The sequence below is a fragment of the Nomascus leucogenys genome, chromosome 17 (genome assembly GCF_006542625.1).
Source record: "Nomascus leucogenys isolate Asia chromosome 17, Asia_NLE_v1, whole genome shotgun sequence".
Lineage (NCBI taxonomy): Eukaryota > Metazoa > Chordata > Mammalia > Primates > Hylobatidae > Nomascus > Nomascus leucogenys.
The window spans coordinates 28,666,310-28,683,510 of NC_044397.1; the positions used below are offsets into that span (position 1 = coordinate 28,666,310).

At 52.9% G+C, this 17,201-nt stretch overlaps 1 protein-coding gene across 2 annotated transcripts in view; it reads right to left on the bottom strand.

Moving 5' to 3' along the window:
* Positions 1–1,379: 1,379 nt before the first annotated feature.
* The window catches only part of CARD11 (caspase recruitment domain family member 11), a 137,985-nt gene continuing 122,163 nt past the window's right edge, over positions 1,380–17,201 (bottom strand). For both annotated transcript variants that reach the window (XM_003274949.4, XM_012496262.2), the window contains 8 exons: positions 14,592–14,832; positions 13,713–13,809; positions 12,511–12,606; positions 10,419–10,554; positions 8,498–8,677; positions 7,384–7,508; positions 5,239–5,354; positions 1,380–2,069 (listed from right to left, as the gene is read on the bottom strand). In XM_003274949.4, the coding sequence (XP_003274997.1) occupies positions 1,865–2,069; positions 5,239–5,354; positions 7,384–7,508; positions 8,498–8,677; positions 10,419–10,554; positions 12,511–12,606; positions 13,713–13,809; positions 14,592–14,832 (1,196 nt within the window). In that variant the 3' untranslated portion in view covers positions 1,380–1,864. The remainder of the gene's footprint in view (positions 2,070–5,238; positions 5,355–7,383; positions 7,509–8,497; positions 8,678–10,418; positions 10,555–12,510; positions 12,607–13,712; positions 13,810–14,591; positions 14,833–17,201) is intronic.

The following is a 17,201-nucleotide window of genomic DNA, read 5'->3' on the forward strand; positions in this document are numbered from 1 at the left end:
CACCTCCTGGAGATTTCTGCTGCTAATTTGTCTTCTGCAGGTCAAAATGCCAGAAAACGCTACAGGCCACACAGTATTATTATTTTGTTTTTGGAAGAGCTCTTTATTAATAGAGTGCTTTTATTAATAATTCATACCTTGTCTAAGGGGTAAAAACCTAGCAAAGGATTAACCCATGCCTATGGTATTTGAAACTATAAAGAATAAAGTTTTCTCCTGTATTTGTTAGGAATTGCTCTTGGCTGCAAGTAACAGAGAACTGAAATAACAGTCATTTAACACAAGACACAAATTTCTTTCTGTCTCATGTAAAAGAAACCCAAGCAGCAGTCCTGGGCCTCCAAGTGTCATCAGTGACCGTGGCTCCTTCTATCTTTCTGATCTACCATCCTCCAAGCGGGGTTTCCATCCTCACAGTCACCTCAAGATGCAAGAACACTGCTGCTGCTCCAGCCATTGCATCTGCATCCCCGGCAGAAAACTGGAGGACGCACCATTTGTCTGTCCCCCAAACCTCCCCTTACATTTCCCTAATTGCAAGGGAGGCTGGGATATATGGTCTTTGAGCTGTGCATGTAGATTCCCAGCATCAGTCAGGATTCTCTTAGGAAGGAAGGGGAGTCTGGGTATTAGGTTGTTAGTGAGCAGTTGCTCCCAGTTCCCACATTCAGATAGACTTGGGTTTGAATCCGAGCCTGCCACCCAGCAGCTTCCTGCATATGCAGTGTGGTGCCCCGTGAGGGTGCAACCTGGCCTGCTTTGGCTGTGCCTGTCAGGTCCACACTCGGCAAATTTGCATCAAGGGGGTGAAGGAGAAGAATGGTTCTAGAACTCCTAGGACTTTTGCTACCTGCTGGGGAGCGGGCGTGGCTTTCCTGCACCCCTCAAGCTCCTGGGCAGTGGGGTATGAACCCCCCAGAGGGCTGTACCCCACATGCTTGCTCCTGACCTGCAGGAGGAAGCGGGGCTGCCTTTTAGGGACATTGAATGTGGGGCAGGGGCGGTTATGTGCAGAGAAGAGCTGAGTGACGGGGGCCTGGCCTCAGGGCTGGAGTTACGGGGCAGGCCAGACACAGACTGCAAGGGCTCCCCAGGGTCAGTGAGAGGATGGGCCCTTCTCAGGGTGACAAGATAATTTATTGATCTTCCAAATCAGGATGCATTTGAGTCCATAGGGTGTGATTAGCAAGTATTACCCTAAGCCCGGGGGTAAATCAGGCCTGTCCTGGGACCCTGGGGTGTGTGGTCACCCCATCTTCACCCTACCCAGGAACATGGGGCCTAAGTCCCCAGCTAAGCTTGCTGGGCACGATTTTCAGGTTAGGAAGGTGGCAAGGGCTCAAGGCCTTGCAAGCTGTTCACAAACAAAGGGTCGAAACAAAGAAATAATAATACATTTTAATGCAAGAGAAATACACACCCCTTCCCCGATCTGTCCTGCCTCGGGATGTGTTTACGGTGAGTGTGTCCCCAGGACTGGTAGTCACCTGGCTGTCCGGGTCCCTGCCCTACTGGTGGCAGCACGCCTGTCCCCAGCATTACATTCAACTGCTGCTCTGGCTTTCGAGAGGCCGGCTGGCCTCGGGCCTCTGGCTTGGCATCATTTGCTCCCCTGTCTCCCTGCTAAGGCCAGCAGGGCCACACCGCTGGGCCAGGTCAGCCAGGGCTGGGGGAATGGGCTGCACCTGCTCCTCCCCAGGCGCGACTGTCCCCCCAGGGCTCCATCACCGGGTGGGGCAGAGCGTCTGTTGGGGCAGCTCTGTGGGCCACAGGATCCCCCCGCACCCACCGCATCTCTCTGCCCGGGGCGCCTGCCTCATAGGATGCCCCGCATCGCAGTGTCTCTCCGCCTGGGGCGCCTGCTTCACAGCTGGTCCTCGTCCACCCAGATGGTCTTGCGCTGCTCGTCGCCGATCTTGTCCTTGACAACGCGGAGCAGCTCCTCTACGCTGCCCCACATGTCAGGTTCCACCGTGGCGTACAGGCACGGCAGGGCCTCCAGCTCCTTCTCCTTCAGTCGGCACACGCGCAGGAACTCCTCCTCTGTCTCAGGCCGGGGCAGCAGCTTTCTGGGAGGAGACATGCAGGGGCTGTGGGGAGGCTGCCAAGGCCGTGGCGCTGGTGCGGCACCACCTGCCCGGCCACCCCTGACTGCCACGGTCTCCACCCCTTCCCTGCCTTGCTTCTCCCTATAGCGTCCGTGCCTCTTAACGCTAGGGACCGTGCCTCTTCATGCTGTTCATCGGAAATTCCAAACACATTCTTATTGATTGATTGATTGAGATGGAGTCTCGCTCTGTTGCCCAGGCTGAAGTGCAGTGGCATGATCTCCGCTCACGGCAACCTCCACCTCCCGGGTTCAAGCGATTCTCCTGCCTCAGCCTCCTGAGTAGCTGGGACTACAGGCACGTGCTATCATGCCTGGCTAATTTTTATATTTTTAGTAGAGATGGGGTTTCACCATGTTGGCCAGGCTGGTCTTGAACTCTTGACCTCAAATCACCTGCCTGCCTCGGCCTCCCAACGTGCTAGGATTATAGGCGTGAACCACCTCGGCTGGCCACATCCTTTTTGTTTTTAATCGTGCTAAGATACACATAAAATAAAATCAACCATTTTACCTATTCTTTAAGTGAGTAATTCAGTAGCATGAGGTATATTCACACCGCTGCGCAACCAATCTCCAGAACTTTCTCATCTTCCCAAACTGCAACTCTGGGCCCATTAAATACTCCCCATCTCCCCTCCCGCAGCCCCCGGGAACCACCCTTCTACTTCCTGTCTCTAGGAATCTGACTGCTCTAGAGACCTCACAGAAGCGGAATCACATACAGCATGTGTGTTTTTGTAACTGGCTTATTTAACTGAGAATAACATCCTCAAGGTTCATCCATGTTGGAGTGGGTGTGAGAATCTCCTCCCTTTTGAAGGCTGAATAATACTCCACTGTGTGGGCTGGGTACGGTGGCTCGCGCCTGTAATCCCAGCACTCTGGGAGGCCAAGGTGGGAGGATCACTTGAAGTCAGGAGTTCGAGATCAGCCTGGCCAACATGGTGAAACCCCATCTCTAGTAAAAATACACAAATTAGCCAGGCATGGTGGTGGGCGCCTGTAATCCCAGCTACTTGGGAGGCTGAGGTAGGAGAATCTCTTGAACCTGGGAGGTGGAGGCTGCAGTGAGCCAAGATCGTGCCATTGCACTTCAGCCTGGGTGACAGAGTGAGACTCCATCTCAAAAAAAAAAAAAATATTCCATACAGTATTTTTGTTGCAATACACACTGCACCATAAACACATTCCCAGGAAGGACAGATCAGGGAAGGGGGTATGTACCATGCTAGTATTTCTCTTGCATTAAATGTATTATTATTTATTTGTTTCAACTCTTTTTTTGTTAACAGTTTGCAAGGTTTTCAGCTCTTGCCACCTTCCTAGCCTGTATGGGTGGGCCCTATTGTGTGTATTCACTCCCCATGGACGGACCCTTAGGTGACGTCCACGTTTTGGCTATTGGGAGTAACGCTGCTGTGAACACAGGCGTGTAAATGTCTCTTAGAGACCCGGCTCTCAATTCCTTTGGGATATGCCCACAGGTGGGGTTGCTGGATTATATGATATTCTATTTTTAATGTTTTGGAGCAACGCCATGCTGTCCTCCACAGTGGCTGCTCTCTTTTGCATTTCCAGCAGCTGCGCATGGGGTTCCGACGTCTACCGTCCTCACCAACACTTGTCAGTTTCTGTGCTTTTGGTCCTGGCCAGCCTAACGGGTGTGAGGTATCGAGGGGGATGCCCGTCTCTTTTGCTCACTGCTGGGTTCCCCAGAGCCTAAGTCTTCGCAGGGGCTCAATGAGTATCTGGTGAAAAGGAATGAAGGGGCCTAAACTCTCAGTCTGTGATTCCCTCTGTAAAATGGCAGCAGGACATTTATTTTGCAGGTAGGTGCGAGGAGGGGCGGGGATCTGAGATGAAGCCACTTAAGAGCCAGTCTGTCCTCATCACCCAGGCCCCAAACCTCAGCACCATCCATTCATTCTTTTTTTATTTTTTGAGACGGAGTCTCAGTCTGTCGCCCAGGCTGGAGTGCAGTGGCTCGATCTCACCTCACTGCAACCTCCGCCTCCCACGTTCAAGCGATTCTCCTGCTTCTGCCTCCGGAGTAGCTGGGACTACAGGTGCCCGCCACCACGCCCGGCTAATTTTTTGTATTTTTAATAGAGACTATGGGGTTTCACCATGTTGGCCAAGCTGGTCTCAAACTCCCAACTGCAGCTGCTCCACCCACCTCGGTCTCCCAAAGTGTGGGGATTATAGGCGTGAGCCACCGCGCCTGCCTCTCGCTCTCTGGAACCCCAGAGTGAACCCTTTCCCGAATCCTGCAGGCTCGACCCTGAACCCAGATCCAGAGTCAGACTGCCTCTCATCGCCTCTCAGACAGAAGCCCGGCCCACACCGCCACCCTGCCCGTGTCCAGAGGTGAGAGGTGCGTTTATGCCCTAAAGTGGACCATGCCATGCCTCTGCTCAGAACCTTCAGTGGCCTCCAGATGCACCTGGAATAAGATGCCACAGCCTCCCGTGGCCCCCGTGGCCCTGCATGGCCTGGACCCGCTGCCTCTCACCCTTCCGCCCCCACCCTCCGCCTCTCACCCCTCCACCCCCACCCTCCGCCTCTCACCCCTCCGCCCCTCACCCCTGTGCCCCTCACTCCTCCACCCCTCACCTTCTACCTCTCACCCCTGTGCCCCTCACCCCTCAGCCTCTCACCCTCCGTCCCTCACCCTCCGCCCCTCACTCCTCAGCCTCTCATCCCTCTGTCCCTCACCACTCCGCCCCTCACCCCTCCGTCCCTCAACATTCTGCCCAAACACCTGTCTCAGGGTCTGAGCACCAGCTGTTCCCCCGCTGCCCAGATTGCATCTTCTTTCTCATCTCCTAGGCCCCCCTCACTGCCATGGGTCTCGCTGACGGATCCCCTAGGCCTTCCCGGACCACCCTGGGTGATGCGCACTCCGCCCCGTCCCTCCCAGCTCTTGTCCCCCAGGATGTGCCCCATGTGTGAGTCACCATCTCGGCCGCTGTCCTCGGTGTCAGCTCTGCAAGGTCAGTCTCGTACTTGGTGAGGGTTTACAAAAGGGGTGCATGAGGTGGGGGCACATAGGCCTCCTACGATCCATGGAGGCTTGGTGGGGCGCTAGGGACAGGAGGGGACAGCCCCTAGGGGTCTGGGAGCCCTACCTGAACCTCTTGATGTTCTTCTCACACACCCGGATGAAGAGCACGATGGGGTAGATGTTGGACTTGATCAAGTCTCTCGTGCAGCCGATCCCAGCCTCCAGCAGGCAGTGCTTGTTCTGCGGGCACAGCGGCTTCGGTCAGCAGCAGCCCACCCACCTCCCGCTCCTGTGAAGGTGCCTGCGGCGGGGCCTGGATGCAAGGTTGGGGTCTATAGCGGGGCGGGAGCCCTGAAAGCCACCTGCCACTGATCCAGGAGATGAGACCCCCCCATGAGTCTGGACATTTCAGGACTCTGCTGACCACAGTGATGTTAATAGGCAGAGATGAGGCCCCGGCCGGGGTGAACCAGGTGATGTGAGTGAGTTTGAATGAAACAGCTGCTACCAGCCGGGCGCGGTGGCTCATGCCTGTAATCCCAGCACTTTGGGAGGCCGAAGCAGGCCAATCACTTGGGGTCAGGAGTTCGAGACCAGCCTGGCCAACATGGCAAAACCCTGTCTCTACTAAAAGTATAAAAATTAGCCGGGTGTGGTGGCCCACATCTGTAATCCCAGCTACTCGGGAGGCTGAGGCAGGAGAATCGCTTGAACCCGGGAGGTGGAGGTTGCAGTGAGCCGAGATGGTGCCACTGCATTCCAGCCTGGGTGATGGAGTGAGACACTGTCTCAAACACACACACACACACACACACACACACTCTCTCTCTCTCTCTCTCCAAAACACCTGCTACCTTAGCCTGCCTTCAAGTAAGAGGGTAGGGAACACATGAAGGGTGAGGCGGCCAGGCTGGCAGGTCCCAGGAGTATCTGCAAGGGTTCTCAACCATGAGCTCATCATTTTGAGAAAGGACAATCTCTGCTTTGCTGAAGGCATCACTTAAAAAAAAATTCCACCAAATGTTGGCTGGGCGTGGTGGCTCATGCCAGCAATCCCAGCACTTTGGGGGGGCGGGAGGATTGCTTGACACTAGGAGTTCGAGACCAGCCTGGGCAATGTAACAAGACCCTATCTCTAAAAATATTAAAAAATCATTAGCTGGGCATGGTGGTGCATAACTGTAGTCCCCGCTACTCAGGAGGCAGAGGCGGGAGGGTTGCTTGAGCCTAGAAGTCGCAGCTGCAGTAAGCTGGGATCATGCCCTGCACTCCAGGCTGGGCAACAGAGCAAGCCCCAGTCTCTAAATAAATAAATAAAACATCAAACTTTGCCTTGGAATAGAATGTAAACACAGCATTCTAAGCGTGCAGCTCAGTGAATTTCACAAACTGAACGCAGCCTGGAACTAGCACTCGGATCTGGAGGTGGGAATGACCCCCCACCGCCCAGGGTCCCCTTGGGCCTCCTGAGGGGCCACTGCTCCCCATTCCCCACCAGCAGGACCATGGCCCACATTTCTACAGCACAGATCTGCTGGATGGCTTCTTCTTTTCAGCTAAAAACAATCTCAGCTCCAACCCTGTCTGTTCACTTTCTATCCGCTCCAGCCGTCAGAATTTCCTAAACTGCTGTGGCCCAGACTTAAAAAAAAACAAAAATACCACCATCTGCTCTTGCCATCCTCAAGGTCAGCGTCCACCACGGAGCCAGCCCCCCACAGCTGGGGGAGCCCTCCAGTGACGCGGACAGAGAGCCTTTCCTTCATCCAGTGCTGGGACGAGGAAGAGCTCAATGCTTAAGTCACGTTGCCTGGCTCAAAAGACTCCACACTGCACACAGACAACCTTTTTGCATCGTTGCCAACAACCCTCGTGATGTCCTGTTTTCCCCTTGTTTGGTGAATGCAGTACCTGTCACCTTCATGTTCATCCTGTCTCTCGCCCCGATAAGCACGTTCTCTATCTCTGGCCCTTGTAATCACAACCAGACACACACACTCCTAAATAATGCGAACACACACCAGCTGCAGGAAGCCAACACAAATAGAACGCAGCTCCAAAATAAAAACTCACTTGGGAGCCCAGGGAACAAGGGCGCAGAGAAGGAGTTAACACGGGGCAGCTGCTGGGACAAGGGGAAAAAAAGAGGTCTGGCCACGGGGAGGGGAAAGCAACTCTTCATCCCACCCTTGTCCCTGGCCCAGGTGGCCTCACGAGGATCATCACGGAGGGTCCGGGCCCCCATCCAACCTCCCAGCCCCCGCCTCACCTTGGCGGCCACAGCTTCAATGTTGGCAGGGGTGATGCACTCGAACGTGTTGGGGTTCTTCTCTCGGGAGTAGATGATGGTCTCCGTCTTCTGCCTTCTGAGGAACTCATCTCTCGTAACGATATCTGCAGAGAGAGGGGCCAGTCCTGAGGGCAGCACGAGATGGCCTTGGGTTGACCGTCCCACCCAGGCCCTGCCTGCCACCTTCTGGGCTCTACAGAACTCGATGTCTGATCCCCTTCCAGCCATGTTTATATGAATCTCGTCTCTCCCCTCTACTAGACTGTGAAGCTCCTTGAGGGGAGGGCTAAGGTTAACTTTCTTCATACTCCCCATGGCAGCCCACAGAGCAGGTGCTTGACAAATACTCATGGTCTGGCTTCTCAGCAATACCTTTCATTGGACAAAGCAGCTCAGGCACCGTGGTGCAAGGCTGATCACCAGTCTAAATAAATCTCCTGTTCCACCCACGCATCCACCTACCCATGCATCCACCCACCCATCTACCGACCCCTCACCCACCCACCCATCCGTCCACCCACCCATCCATCCACTTATCCATCCATCCATCCATCCATCCATCCATCCATCCATTCATCCATCCACTCATCCATCCACCCACCTATCCATCCATCCATCCATCCATCCATCCATCCATCCATCCATCCATCCACCCACCAATCCATCCACCCACTCACCCATCCACCCACCCATCCTTCCATCCATCCATCCACCCACCCACCCATTTATCTATCAATCTGTCCACCCACCCAGTTGCCCATCATCCATTCATCCATCCATCCATCCATCCATCCATCCATCCATCCATCCATCCAGGGGGAGGAGGGGTGATGGGGAGGAGGAGGAGGGAAGAAGAGGGAGGAGGGAGGGGAGGATGAGGAAGAAGAAAAGGAGGGGAGGAGGGAAGTGAGGAGGGGGAGGGGAGGAGTGAGAAGTTGCAGGAGGGAGAAGAAGAAGAAGAAGAAGGGAGGAGGAAGGAAAGGAAAGAGGGAAGAGGGGGAAGGGAGGAGGGGAGGAGGGAAGAGAAGAGGGGAAGTTGTCCTGGTCCATGGCTCCTGCGGGGCTCCCCAGGTGGACGTGGCTCGCCGATTACCTGACTTGCAGATGGTGAACTCCATGGCACCTCCCGAGTTGAGCAGCCTCTGCACCAGCGTCTTGGCCAGCACGGTGGGCGTGAAGAGCACGGGCCGGCGGCGCTCGCAGTAGAAGGCGCGCACCAGGCTGTAGGGGATGAGGCTGAGGTTCTTGCCCAGCTCGCTGTCGGGGTCCAGCTCTGGCAGGGGCAGGAGAGGGCGGTGGTCAGAGACCTTCCAGGGAGGACGGGGCCCCTGAGCTGGGTCCTGGAGGCCACCGTCAGTGTGGAGGCCTGGCTGCTGCCCTGGGCATCCAGTGTCTGAGGTCACCTCAGGCTGGCACTGCTTGGGGCTCATGTGCCAGGGAGAGGAGGTGTGGTGGGGGGCGGGCAGAGTGTGTGACAAATGCAGGGACCTTGGCTGAGCTCTGGAGGGAAAGTTTGCCTTGGCAGACGATCAAGGAGGGCTTCTCAGAGGAAGGGCATGAACTGGGTACAGCCCAGCGGAGGGGAGGGAGAGGACAAGGAAAGCAAGTGCCGGCGGGCACCCAAGAGACACCAGGACCAGCGGGCAAGGCCTTGGGTGTCTCCCAGGAGCACTGGGAGGGACGACTTGTCCTCAGTTCCCTCTTCTCAGTCCCTCTCTGGATGAGGTGGCGGAGTTATGCAGAAGCCCGGGGTTCTGAGGAAGCCACCCCCAGGCAGCCCGAGGAAAGAGTTCCCAGAAACGGGCAGCCTGTCCGTTGTCCCTTGTGCCTTTTCTTGTCCCCTGGCCTGGCCACTCCAACTTCCAGAGGACCATCCCAGGAAGCCACCCCAGGGCCTCCTCTGAGATCCAGCCAGGGCTGTGGCTTCCCTTTCCCTGATCAGGGCCAGCCAGGGCCAGCGGGGTGGGGGACGGTGGACCGAGAGGCCTCTCGCCGGGTTGATAAATGGCAAGAGGCACTCAGTGGGTAGAGAAATCAATAAAACGAACACTTCACAGCAAACAGCCCCAATTAACATGGGCACCCGGGCGCGAAGCAACCACAACGAGAGCGTCGTTATCGGGTGAGCTTGGCGGGACGTCACCCCGAGGCAGCATGGTCCTCACAGCCAAGGCCAGGCTCCCTCATCCTTTTAATTTATTTTTGTCTTTTATTTTTATTTTTAGAGCTAGGAGTCTTGCTGTATGGCCCAGGTCAGAGTGACTGCAGTGATGTGATCTTGGTTCACTGCAGCCTCAACCTCCTGCTCAAGTGATCCTCTCACCTCAGCCTCCCAAGTAGCTGGGACCATAGGCATGTGACACCACGCCTAGCTATTTATTTACATATTTTAAAATTTATTTTAATGCTTTATGTTTTTATTTTTAATGTTATTATATATTTTATAGTTATATATATATATATATATTTTTTTTTTTTCTGAGATGGAGTCTCACTCTGTCACCCAGGCTGGAGTGCAGTGGCGTGATCTCGGCTCACTGCAAGCTCCACCTCCCAGATTCATGCCATTCTCCCGCTTCAGCCTCCCGAGTAGCTGGGACTACAGGTGCCTGCCACCACGCCTGGCTAATTTTTTGTATTTTTAGTAGAGACGGGGTTTCACCATTCACAGGATGGTCTCGATCTCCTGACCTTGTGATCTGCCCGCCTCGGCCTCCCAAAGTGCTGGGATTACAGGCGTGAGCCACCGCGCCCAGCCATAGTTATATTTTTTGTAGAGATGGGGGTCTTACTATGTTGCCCAGGCTGGTCTTGAACTCCTGGCCTCAGGCGATCCTCCAGCCTTGGCCTCCCAAAGCACTGGGATCGCAGGCATGAGCCACCTGTGTCCACCCTTCTCTCTCTTTTGAGGACTTCCAGGCCCCCTCACAAGGACCAATGTGCTGCCAGGTGAGGGTGAGGCATGTGTGACTGTGGCTGGGAGTGGTGGGAGGGGCCGGGCGGTCCCCATGTACCTTCCTGCTTCTCGGTCAAGAGCTTGGTGGCGTCTAGCGAGGACCGGGCCAGGCTCCCTAGCGGACTCCCCGAGATGATGCGGACCCGCTCGTTGCTGTTCATCCGCTTATACTTGTTCTCGGACCTGCTGACAAACTGGAGGAGCAGAGGGAGGGTCGGGGGAGGACTGTTTTGCTTCCGCTTCTAAACAGACAGAACCAGGCAAAGCCAGACCTTTGTTCAAATCCCCCCTCTGTCCCTGGGGGTTCCTGGGCCAGTAATTTTGCCTATAAAAACAGGAGACTCCCAGCAGGTGGCTCGAGCCCTTTAGCCACTGGAGAGATGTTCTGAGTAGGTAAATGAGTGAATTGGTGCCCATGGCGTCTTCCGCAGCTGGATGAGTCTCGGGTCAAGCTTGTCTGCATCCCTGTGGGAACCTCAGGTGCAGCTCTGCGGGCACTGTGGGACCTGAGCCGCCCCAGCGGTGAAGACCCCTGGCTGGAAACCCCTGTGGGCAGGGACTGCCCCCCTGCTCGGCATGTGCTGGACAATGCCACCTCCCTCTGACACTGTGCTCACCATGCCTTTCTGCCTCGGTATCCCTAAGTTTAATGGGGGGCACCCACTTTTTTCTACAATTCACAGATTTGAGTCCTGGAGGGCAGAAACGGATGCCCCGGCAATGGGCCCAGAAGCAGGTTCACACCATATTCTATGGGCTACTTTGAGTCTCTCCACACTCTTCCTTCTGCAGGAAGGAAACGCATGGCATCTGGGGTGTCAGCCGGCTCTCTGTTAACTGGCTGCAGGGCTCTGGATGAGACTCCCAAGGTTTCACTTTTTTTTTTTTTTTTTTTTTTTTTTTGAGATGGAGTGTCGCACTTTCGCCCAGGCTGGAGTGCAGTAGTGCGATCTCGGCTCACTGCAACCTCTGCCTCCCGGGTTCAAGCGATTCTCCTGTTTCAGCCTCCCGAGTAGCTGGGATGACAGGCACCTGCCACTGCACCTGGCTACTTTTTGTATTTTTAGTAGAGACGGGGTTTCACCATGTTGGCCAGGCTGGTCTCAAACTCCTGACCTCAAGTGATCCACCCGCCTCAGCCTCCCAAAGTGTTGGGATTACAGGCATGAGCCACTGCGCCCGGCCCCAAGGTTCCACTCTTGCATGTCATGCGGGTGTAAAAATGGGTCATCTCAAATGGTCCTGCCCTCGTGAACCTGTCAGACTTTGCCAGGGTTCCTTTCCACCTGGGTGTCTCTCCGCCACTTGTTTGTGTCTACCTGGATTTTAGGGTCACATTGCCCACAATTTCCCTGGGTTTCCCTGTTCCAACGTCAAGATGGAGCGGCAGAATTTAACACTGTCTCCGTTGGGGTCTAACGAGTGAGGCAGCGACACAGGAACATGCTCATGGGGCCACATTTTCATATTACCTCCTTGGCTTTTGTCCACGGGCGATATAATAAACGATCCTAAAGAGTGTTTCTGCATTTATGAGAAACCATTTCTGAAGATACCACACACAATGCTAGTCAATGTTCTTTGTATAATGATCCACCCAAAATAAATAAATAAATAAACAAACAAATAAATAAATAATAAATAAATACAAATCCCTTTTAGAATTAAGTAGAAGGGAAAAGTCCTTTCTGGTCCTGATTGCTAAAATGTTTCCCAAGACAGATAAGATTGAAAGACTCTGCTGGGTTCCCTTTTTTCCTTGGCTGCCGGGATGCTCAGATAAGTTGAATGCTCAATTCATGAGGACCTGATCTGGCCTAGATATGTAGGATGTTTGCTTTCATCTCCTGATACACTGCTTCTGATCTTTCTATTAGTATCTGAACAGCTAACTTCAGTTTCTTTTCACCATAAGTTTCCTCAATCTTTCATGAAAGTGGGATTTTCTTCCCGCAGGCAGAGACTGTCTACCAACCTGTCACTGACAGGATAAAATGGGACAGGAGGTGTGAGGCACTGTGAAGAGTTGCAAGGGGTGTACAAACACAAAGCATGGTTATTTTGATTCGGGTGTCTCTTCTCAGTGGGGAGAGGGCAGGGCCGCAGCAGAATATGATTGAAAGGTCGGCAGGCACTCCGGAGAGCCTTACCTGAAGGAGCTGGCCAAAAAGGAAGCTTGCTCGAGAGAGACGGGGGCTGACCCTGGGATCGCTTGTTGAAAGCGCTTCTTCTGGCTGCAGGGTGTTCTGAAATGAATTTCTCAATCAGTCAGGCCCTGCTGGGCTTGGCAGGAGGCGAGAACACAATGATGCTGGTGAGAACTGGAGACCTGTCCCCAAGCCCCCTCCGTGCTAACGCTTCCTTAGGGAAATCAAAAGGCTGCAGGCAAGGGGCGGGGGCAGGCAGGGGCAGGCAGAGTAGGGGAGAGGAGTCCTGGAGACTTGGGAGAGAGGTGGTTTGCTTCAACAGAGACCAGGGATGGTAGAGCAAAGGCCTGCAGTCCAGCTGCAGCCAGAACCCTAGGCTCATCTTCTTTATTTTTGAGACAGAGTCTCGCTCTGACACCAGGCTGGAGTTCAGTGGCATGATCTCTGCTCCCTGCAACCTCCACTTCCCAGGTTCAAGAGATTCTCCTGCCTCAACCTCCCAAGAAGCTGGGATGACAGGCACACCACCGTACCTAGCTAATTTTTGTATTTTTAGTAGAGATGGGGTTTCACCATGTTGGCCAGGATGGTCTCGATCTCTTGACCTCATGATCCTCCCGCCTCTGCCTCCCAAAGTGCTGGGATTATAGGCGTGAGCCACTGCACCGAGCCTTGTTTTTGTTTTGAGACAGGGTCTTGCTCTGCTGCCCAGGCTGGAGTGCAGTGGCACGATCTCAGCTCACGGCAACCTCTGCCTTCCAGGTTCAAGCGATTCTCCTGCCTCAGCCTCCCGAGTAGCTGGGATTATAGGCGCCCATCACCATGCCTGGCTAATTTTTGTGTTTTTAGTAGAGACAAGGTTTCACCATATTGGCCAGGCTGGTCCTGAACTCCTGACCTCAAGTGATCTGCCCACCTTGGTCTCCCAAAGTGCTGGGATTACAGGCATGAGCCGCTGTGCCCGGCCAGACATCAACCCCTTGTCCTGGAAAGACAGGACCTGTGGGAGGGCATGAGAGGATGGGGCTCCTTCTACAGGGAGCGTCTCATTCCTAAGGAACCAAGGAACCAAGTCCCCCAGAATTCATCATCCCAATACAGATGGATTGCATTTGTTACTGCCTCTAAAAAAGACCCGGGAGTTAGGTTTGAAGCTGGTGAGGTCCCTGCCCCTGCTGCCCCCACAGGGTGCTTGGCAGACCTACCCGGAGTGCCCGTAGGGTGTGGTGGGCGCCGTCCACCTCCTCCCGGCTGCCTCGGTGCATCAGGCGCTGCAGTTTGACCAGGAGGAGCTGCTGGGCTCTGGGGAGCGAAGAGAGGAGCCTCAGGGGCTGAAATTTAAGGGCCAAGCACCAGGAAGCCAGCGAGGCTGCAGCACCGCACGGGCATGGATGGGGCACGTGTCCGATTGCGTAGGGATGGCCCTGTGGCTGGTGTGCGCTCTGAGCCCAGGGGGCACCCGGGGAGAAGACGTGGCTCCTTATATCTGTGTTTGGATCCCACCTCCAGCACTGGCTCGCTGTGGGGCTGCAGCAAAGTGGCTGAACCCCTCTGAGCCACGGTCTCCTCCTCTGTAAATCTGGTGCGATGATGCTTGCCCTCAACGACTGGCCTGAGGTGTGGTGTTATGGTCTTATAGATGCTGTGGTATGGATGTGTAGTGTTACAGTCTTACAGATGCTTCCGGATGCCTGCTGTGTGCCTGACACACTACCTGTGCTCAGTCCTTGGGGGCTAGTGCTGTTATGATGACAACGTTGTTGTCAGGATGTGGTCTATGGAAAAGAAATGACTAGTGAACCCAGCAAGAGAGCATAGAATTGAGTGGTCTGGTGACTACCAGACGGAAGAGAATTCTACAGGATTCTAGTGAAGGTTGAGAGAAACATCCCTAAGGAGGCAGGAAGGGCTTCCTGGAGGAGGAGGGCCTGGGGGACCTCACTGTGCAACAGGGAAAGCAGTGGCCTTCTTTGGCCTGGGCTTCTCTATAAGCCCCTCTGCTGATGTTCATGGCATCCGCAGCCCCCTGCCTGGTCCTTCATAGACTCAGGGAAACGGGAGCCCCGCCCTGGTTCTGGCCTCACCGGCTGTAGCTGGGTATGGTGCCCATATCCAAGTCATGGTCTGTGAAAGGGTCGACCCGCGCACACAGCCACTCGTGCCTGTCCTGGTACATGGTGTCACGGACGTGCACAACGTCGTCACACTTCAGGGACATGGTGCAGGCGTCCAGCTGGCTGGAGATGTTCAGGTTCAGCCGGATGTAGAACGAGTCCCCTGACGTGATCAGGCCGTCCTCCATGTCCTTCAGCAGCTTCCGGTACCCTGTGGAGGGAAAGATGCACCAGCTGTCTATCGGTATGGGGTCCCCTGACCATCAGAGCAGCTCCTAGAGCAGCTTTCCTCACCACCAACGTGCCTGTGCAATATGCTGCTCTTAGAGCTCACAGCCAGGGGAAAGTTCTACCTCCCCAGTGAAGGGTAGCCATGTTGTTTACCAGTTTCCCTTTTTGTCTTGGCTGCCAGAAAGCTCGGAGCTAAAATTTTTGCCAAGTTGCAATGATCACCTTTATTAGCATTCCCGCTACACTCTTCATATTTCCCCACCATTATATGGCACTTCTTTGTTTTTTATTTTTTTCATTGATGCACAACTCGCATACAGTAAAGTGCATAAATTCTTAAGTACTCAGTTCAATGAATTTCCACAAATGTATATGTGTGGGCAGCAACAACCAGAACCCTCTGTGTCAGTACCTTTCCCAAGGGGAACCATCGTCCTAACTGACATTGCTATAAATAAGCTGAATCTCACTTCATATAAGTGGAACCAAACAGTATATGTTCTCTTCACTTTCAGCTTCCACTGTTCAACATTACGCCTGTGAGATTTGTCTGTGATGCTGCAACGTAGCTGGAGGGCACTCTTTTTCACTGGTGTATAGTATTCCATGGTATGTGGATGTATCCATTCTCCCATGTGCAATTTGCATTGTTTGCAGTTTTGGGCTATTGTGAACAACTCTGCTATGAGTTATTCATACACACTGCTGTCTGTGGATATACGTGCTCATTTCTCTGGGTATATATACAGAAATGGAATTACTTGGTCATAGAATATCTATCTATTCATCTATCTATTATCTATCTACCTGTTATCTGTCTATCTATGGATATGTGTGCCCATTTCTCTTGGGTACATACATAGAAGTGGAATTACTTGGTCATAGAATATCTATCTATCTATCTATCATCTACCTATTCATCTATTATCTATCTATCTGTCATCTATCAATCATCTATCTATCAGTCAATCAATCATCTATCTGTGGATATATGTGCTCATTTCTTTTGGGTACATACACAGAAGTGGAATTACTTGGTCATAGAATATCTATCTATATCTATCTATCTATCTATCTATCTATCTATCTATCTATCTATCACCTATCTACTTATCCATCCACCATCCATCTATGTATCCATTATCTATCATCTATCTATCTATTTATCTAACTATCTATCTATCTTCTATTATCTATCTTCTATCCATCATCTATCTATCTACCTATCTATCTATCTATCTATCTTCTATCATCTATCTATCTAATCATCTATCTACTTATCCATCCATCATCCATCTATGTATCCATTATCTATCATCTATCTATCTATCTATCTATCTATCTATCTATCTTCTATCTATCATCTATCTATCTTCTATCTATCTATCTAATCATCTATCTACTTACCCATCCATCATCCATCTATGTATCCATTATCTATCATCTATCAATCTATCTATCTATCAATTATCTATCTATCTATCTATCTGTCTATCTATCTATCTATCTATCTATCTATCTATCTATCTATCTTTAGAAGATACTGCCAAATGGTTTCCCGAAGAGACCATGGCACATGTCGTTTTAACCTTATTTAAATGTCATCAACCTCCCAAGTAAAGTTTTGCAAATACTTTGTGAGGGAGCGGGGCATAAACCATGAACACAACAAATGCAGCAAGCTGTGCTATGATATCAAACCATAATATAAACCCCCACATCAGCCCCACATGCTGAGGGCTGTATAATACTGCGGAAGCTAAAATGGTTCTAATAACCAGAGTAGCTTGTCGAATGTCCACGCCCACATTCCAGGGCCGTGCCAGCCAGCTGGATTATCTGATGAATGTTCCCACCCACTGTGCATGGAGAAACAGGGGTTCCCTGTTAGGTCCGTCCGGGGGATCCTGGCCTTGTCCAGCACATCTCAGAATCCTGCCCATCCACCTGGCCAGGGGCCATTGTGATCGCTGTCTGAGTTCTCTGCCTCCTGTGAAAACAGAACCTGCACACAGGACCCTGCCGGAATGAACTTTCTTTCTCTGGAATTCCAGACTTGCAGGGCTGTGCTGCTGCGCAACTCTGGGCTTGGGGGGTGCTGCTCACATCATATTCTGCGGGCCCGCAGATTTTCTGCTGGGCTGGAAGATCAGGGTGCACAACTGGAGAGAAGCCTGTCCTGCATGTAGGGACAGAGCATCATTATTGTCTTTGCACGGGTAGGGCACTGCCAGGAAGGAGCTCGAGCAGGCGGCTCTGGAGAGTGGATAGAGAGAAACTGGCTATTTATGCTCTGCTGAAACATTCATGAGCCCTGGCGGTTAAAAATAAGATCCAGCTGCAGAGATA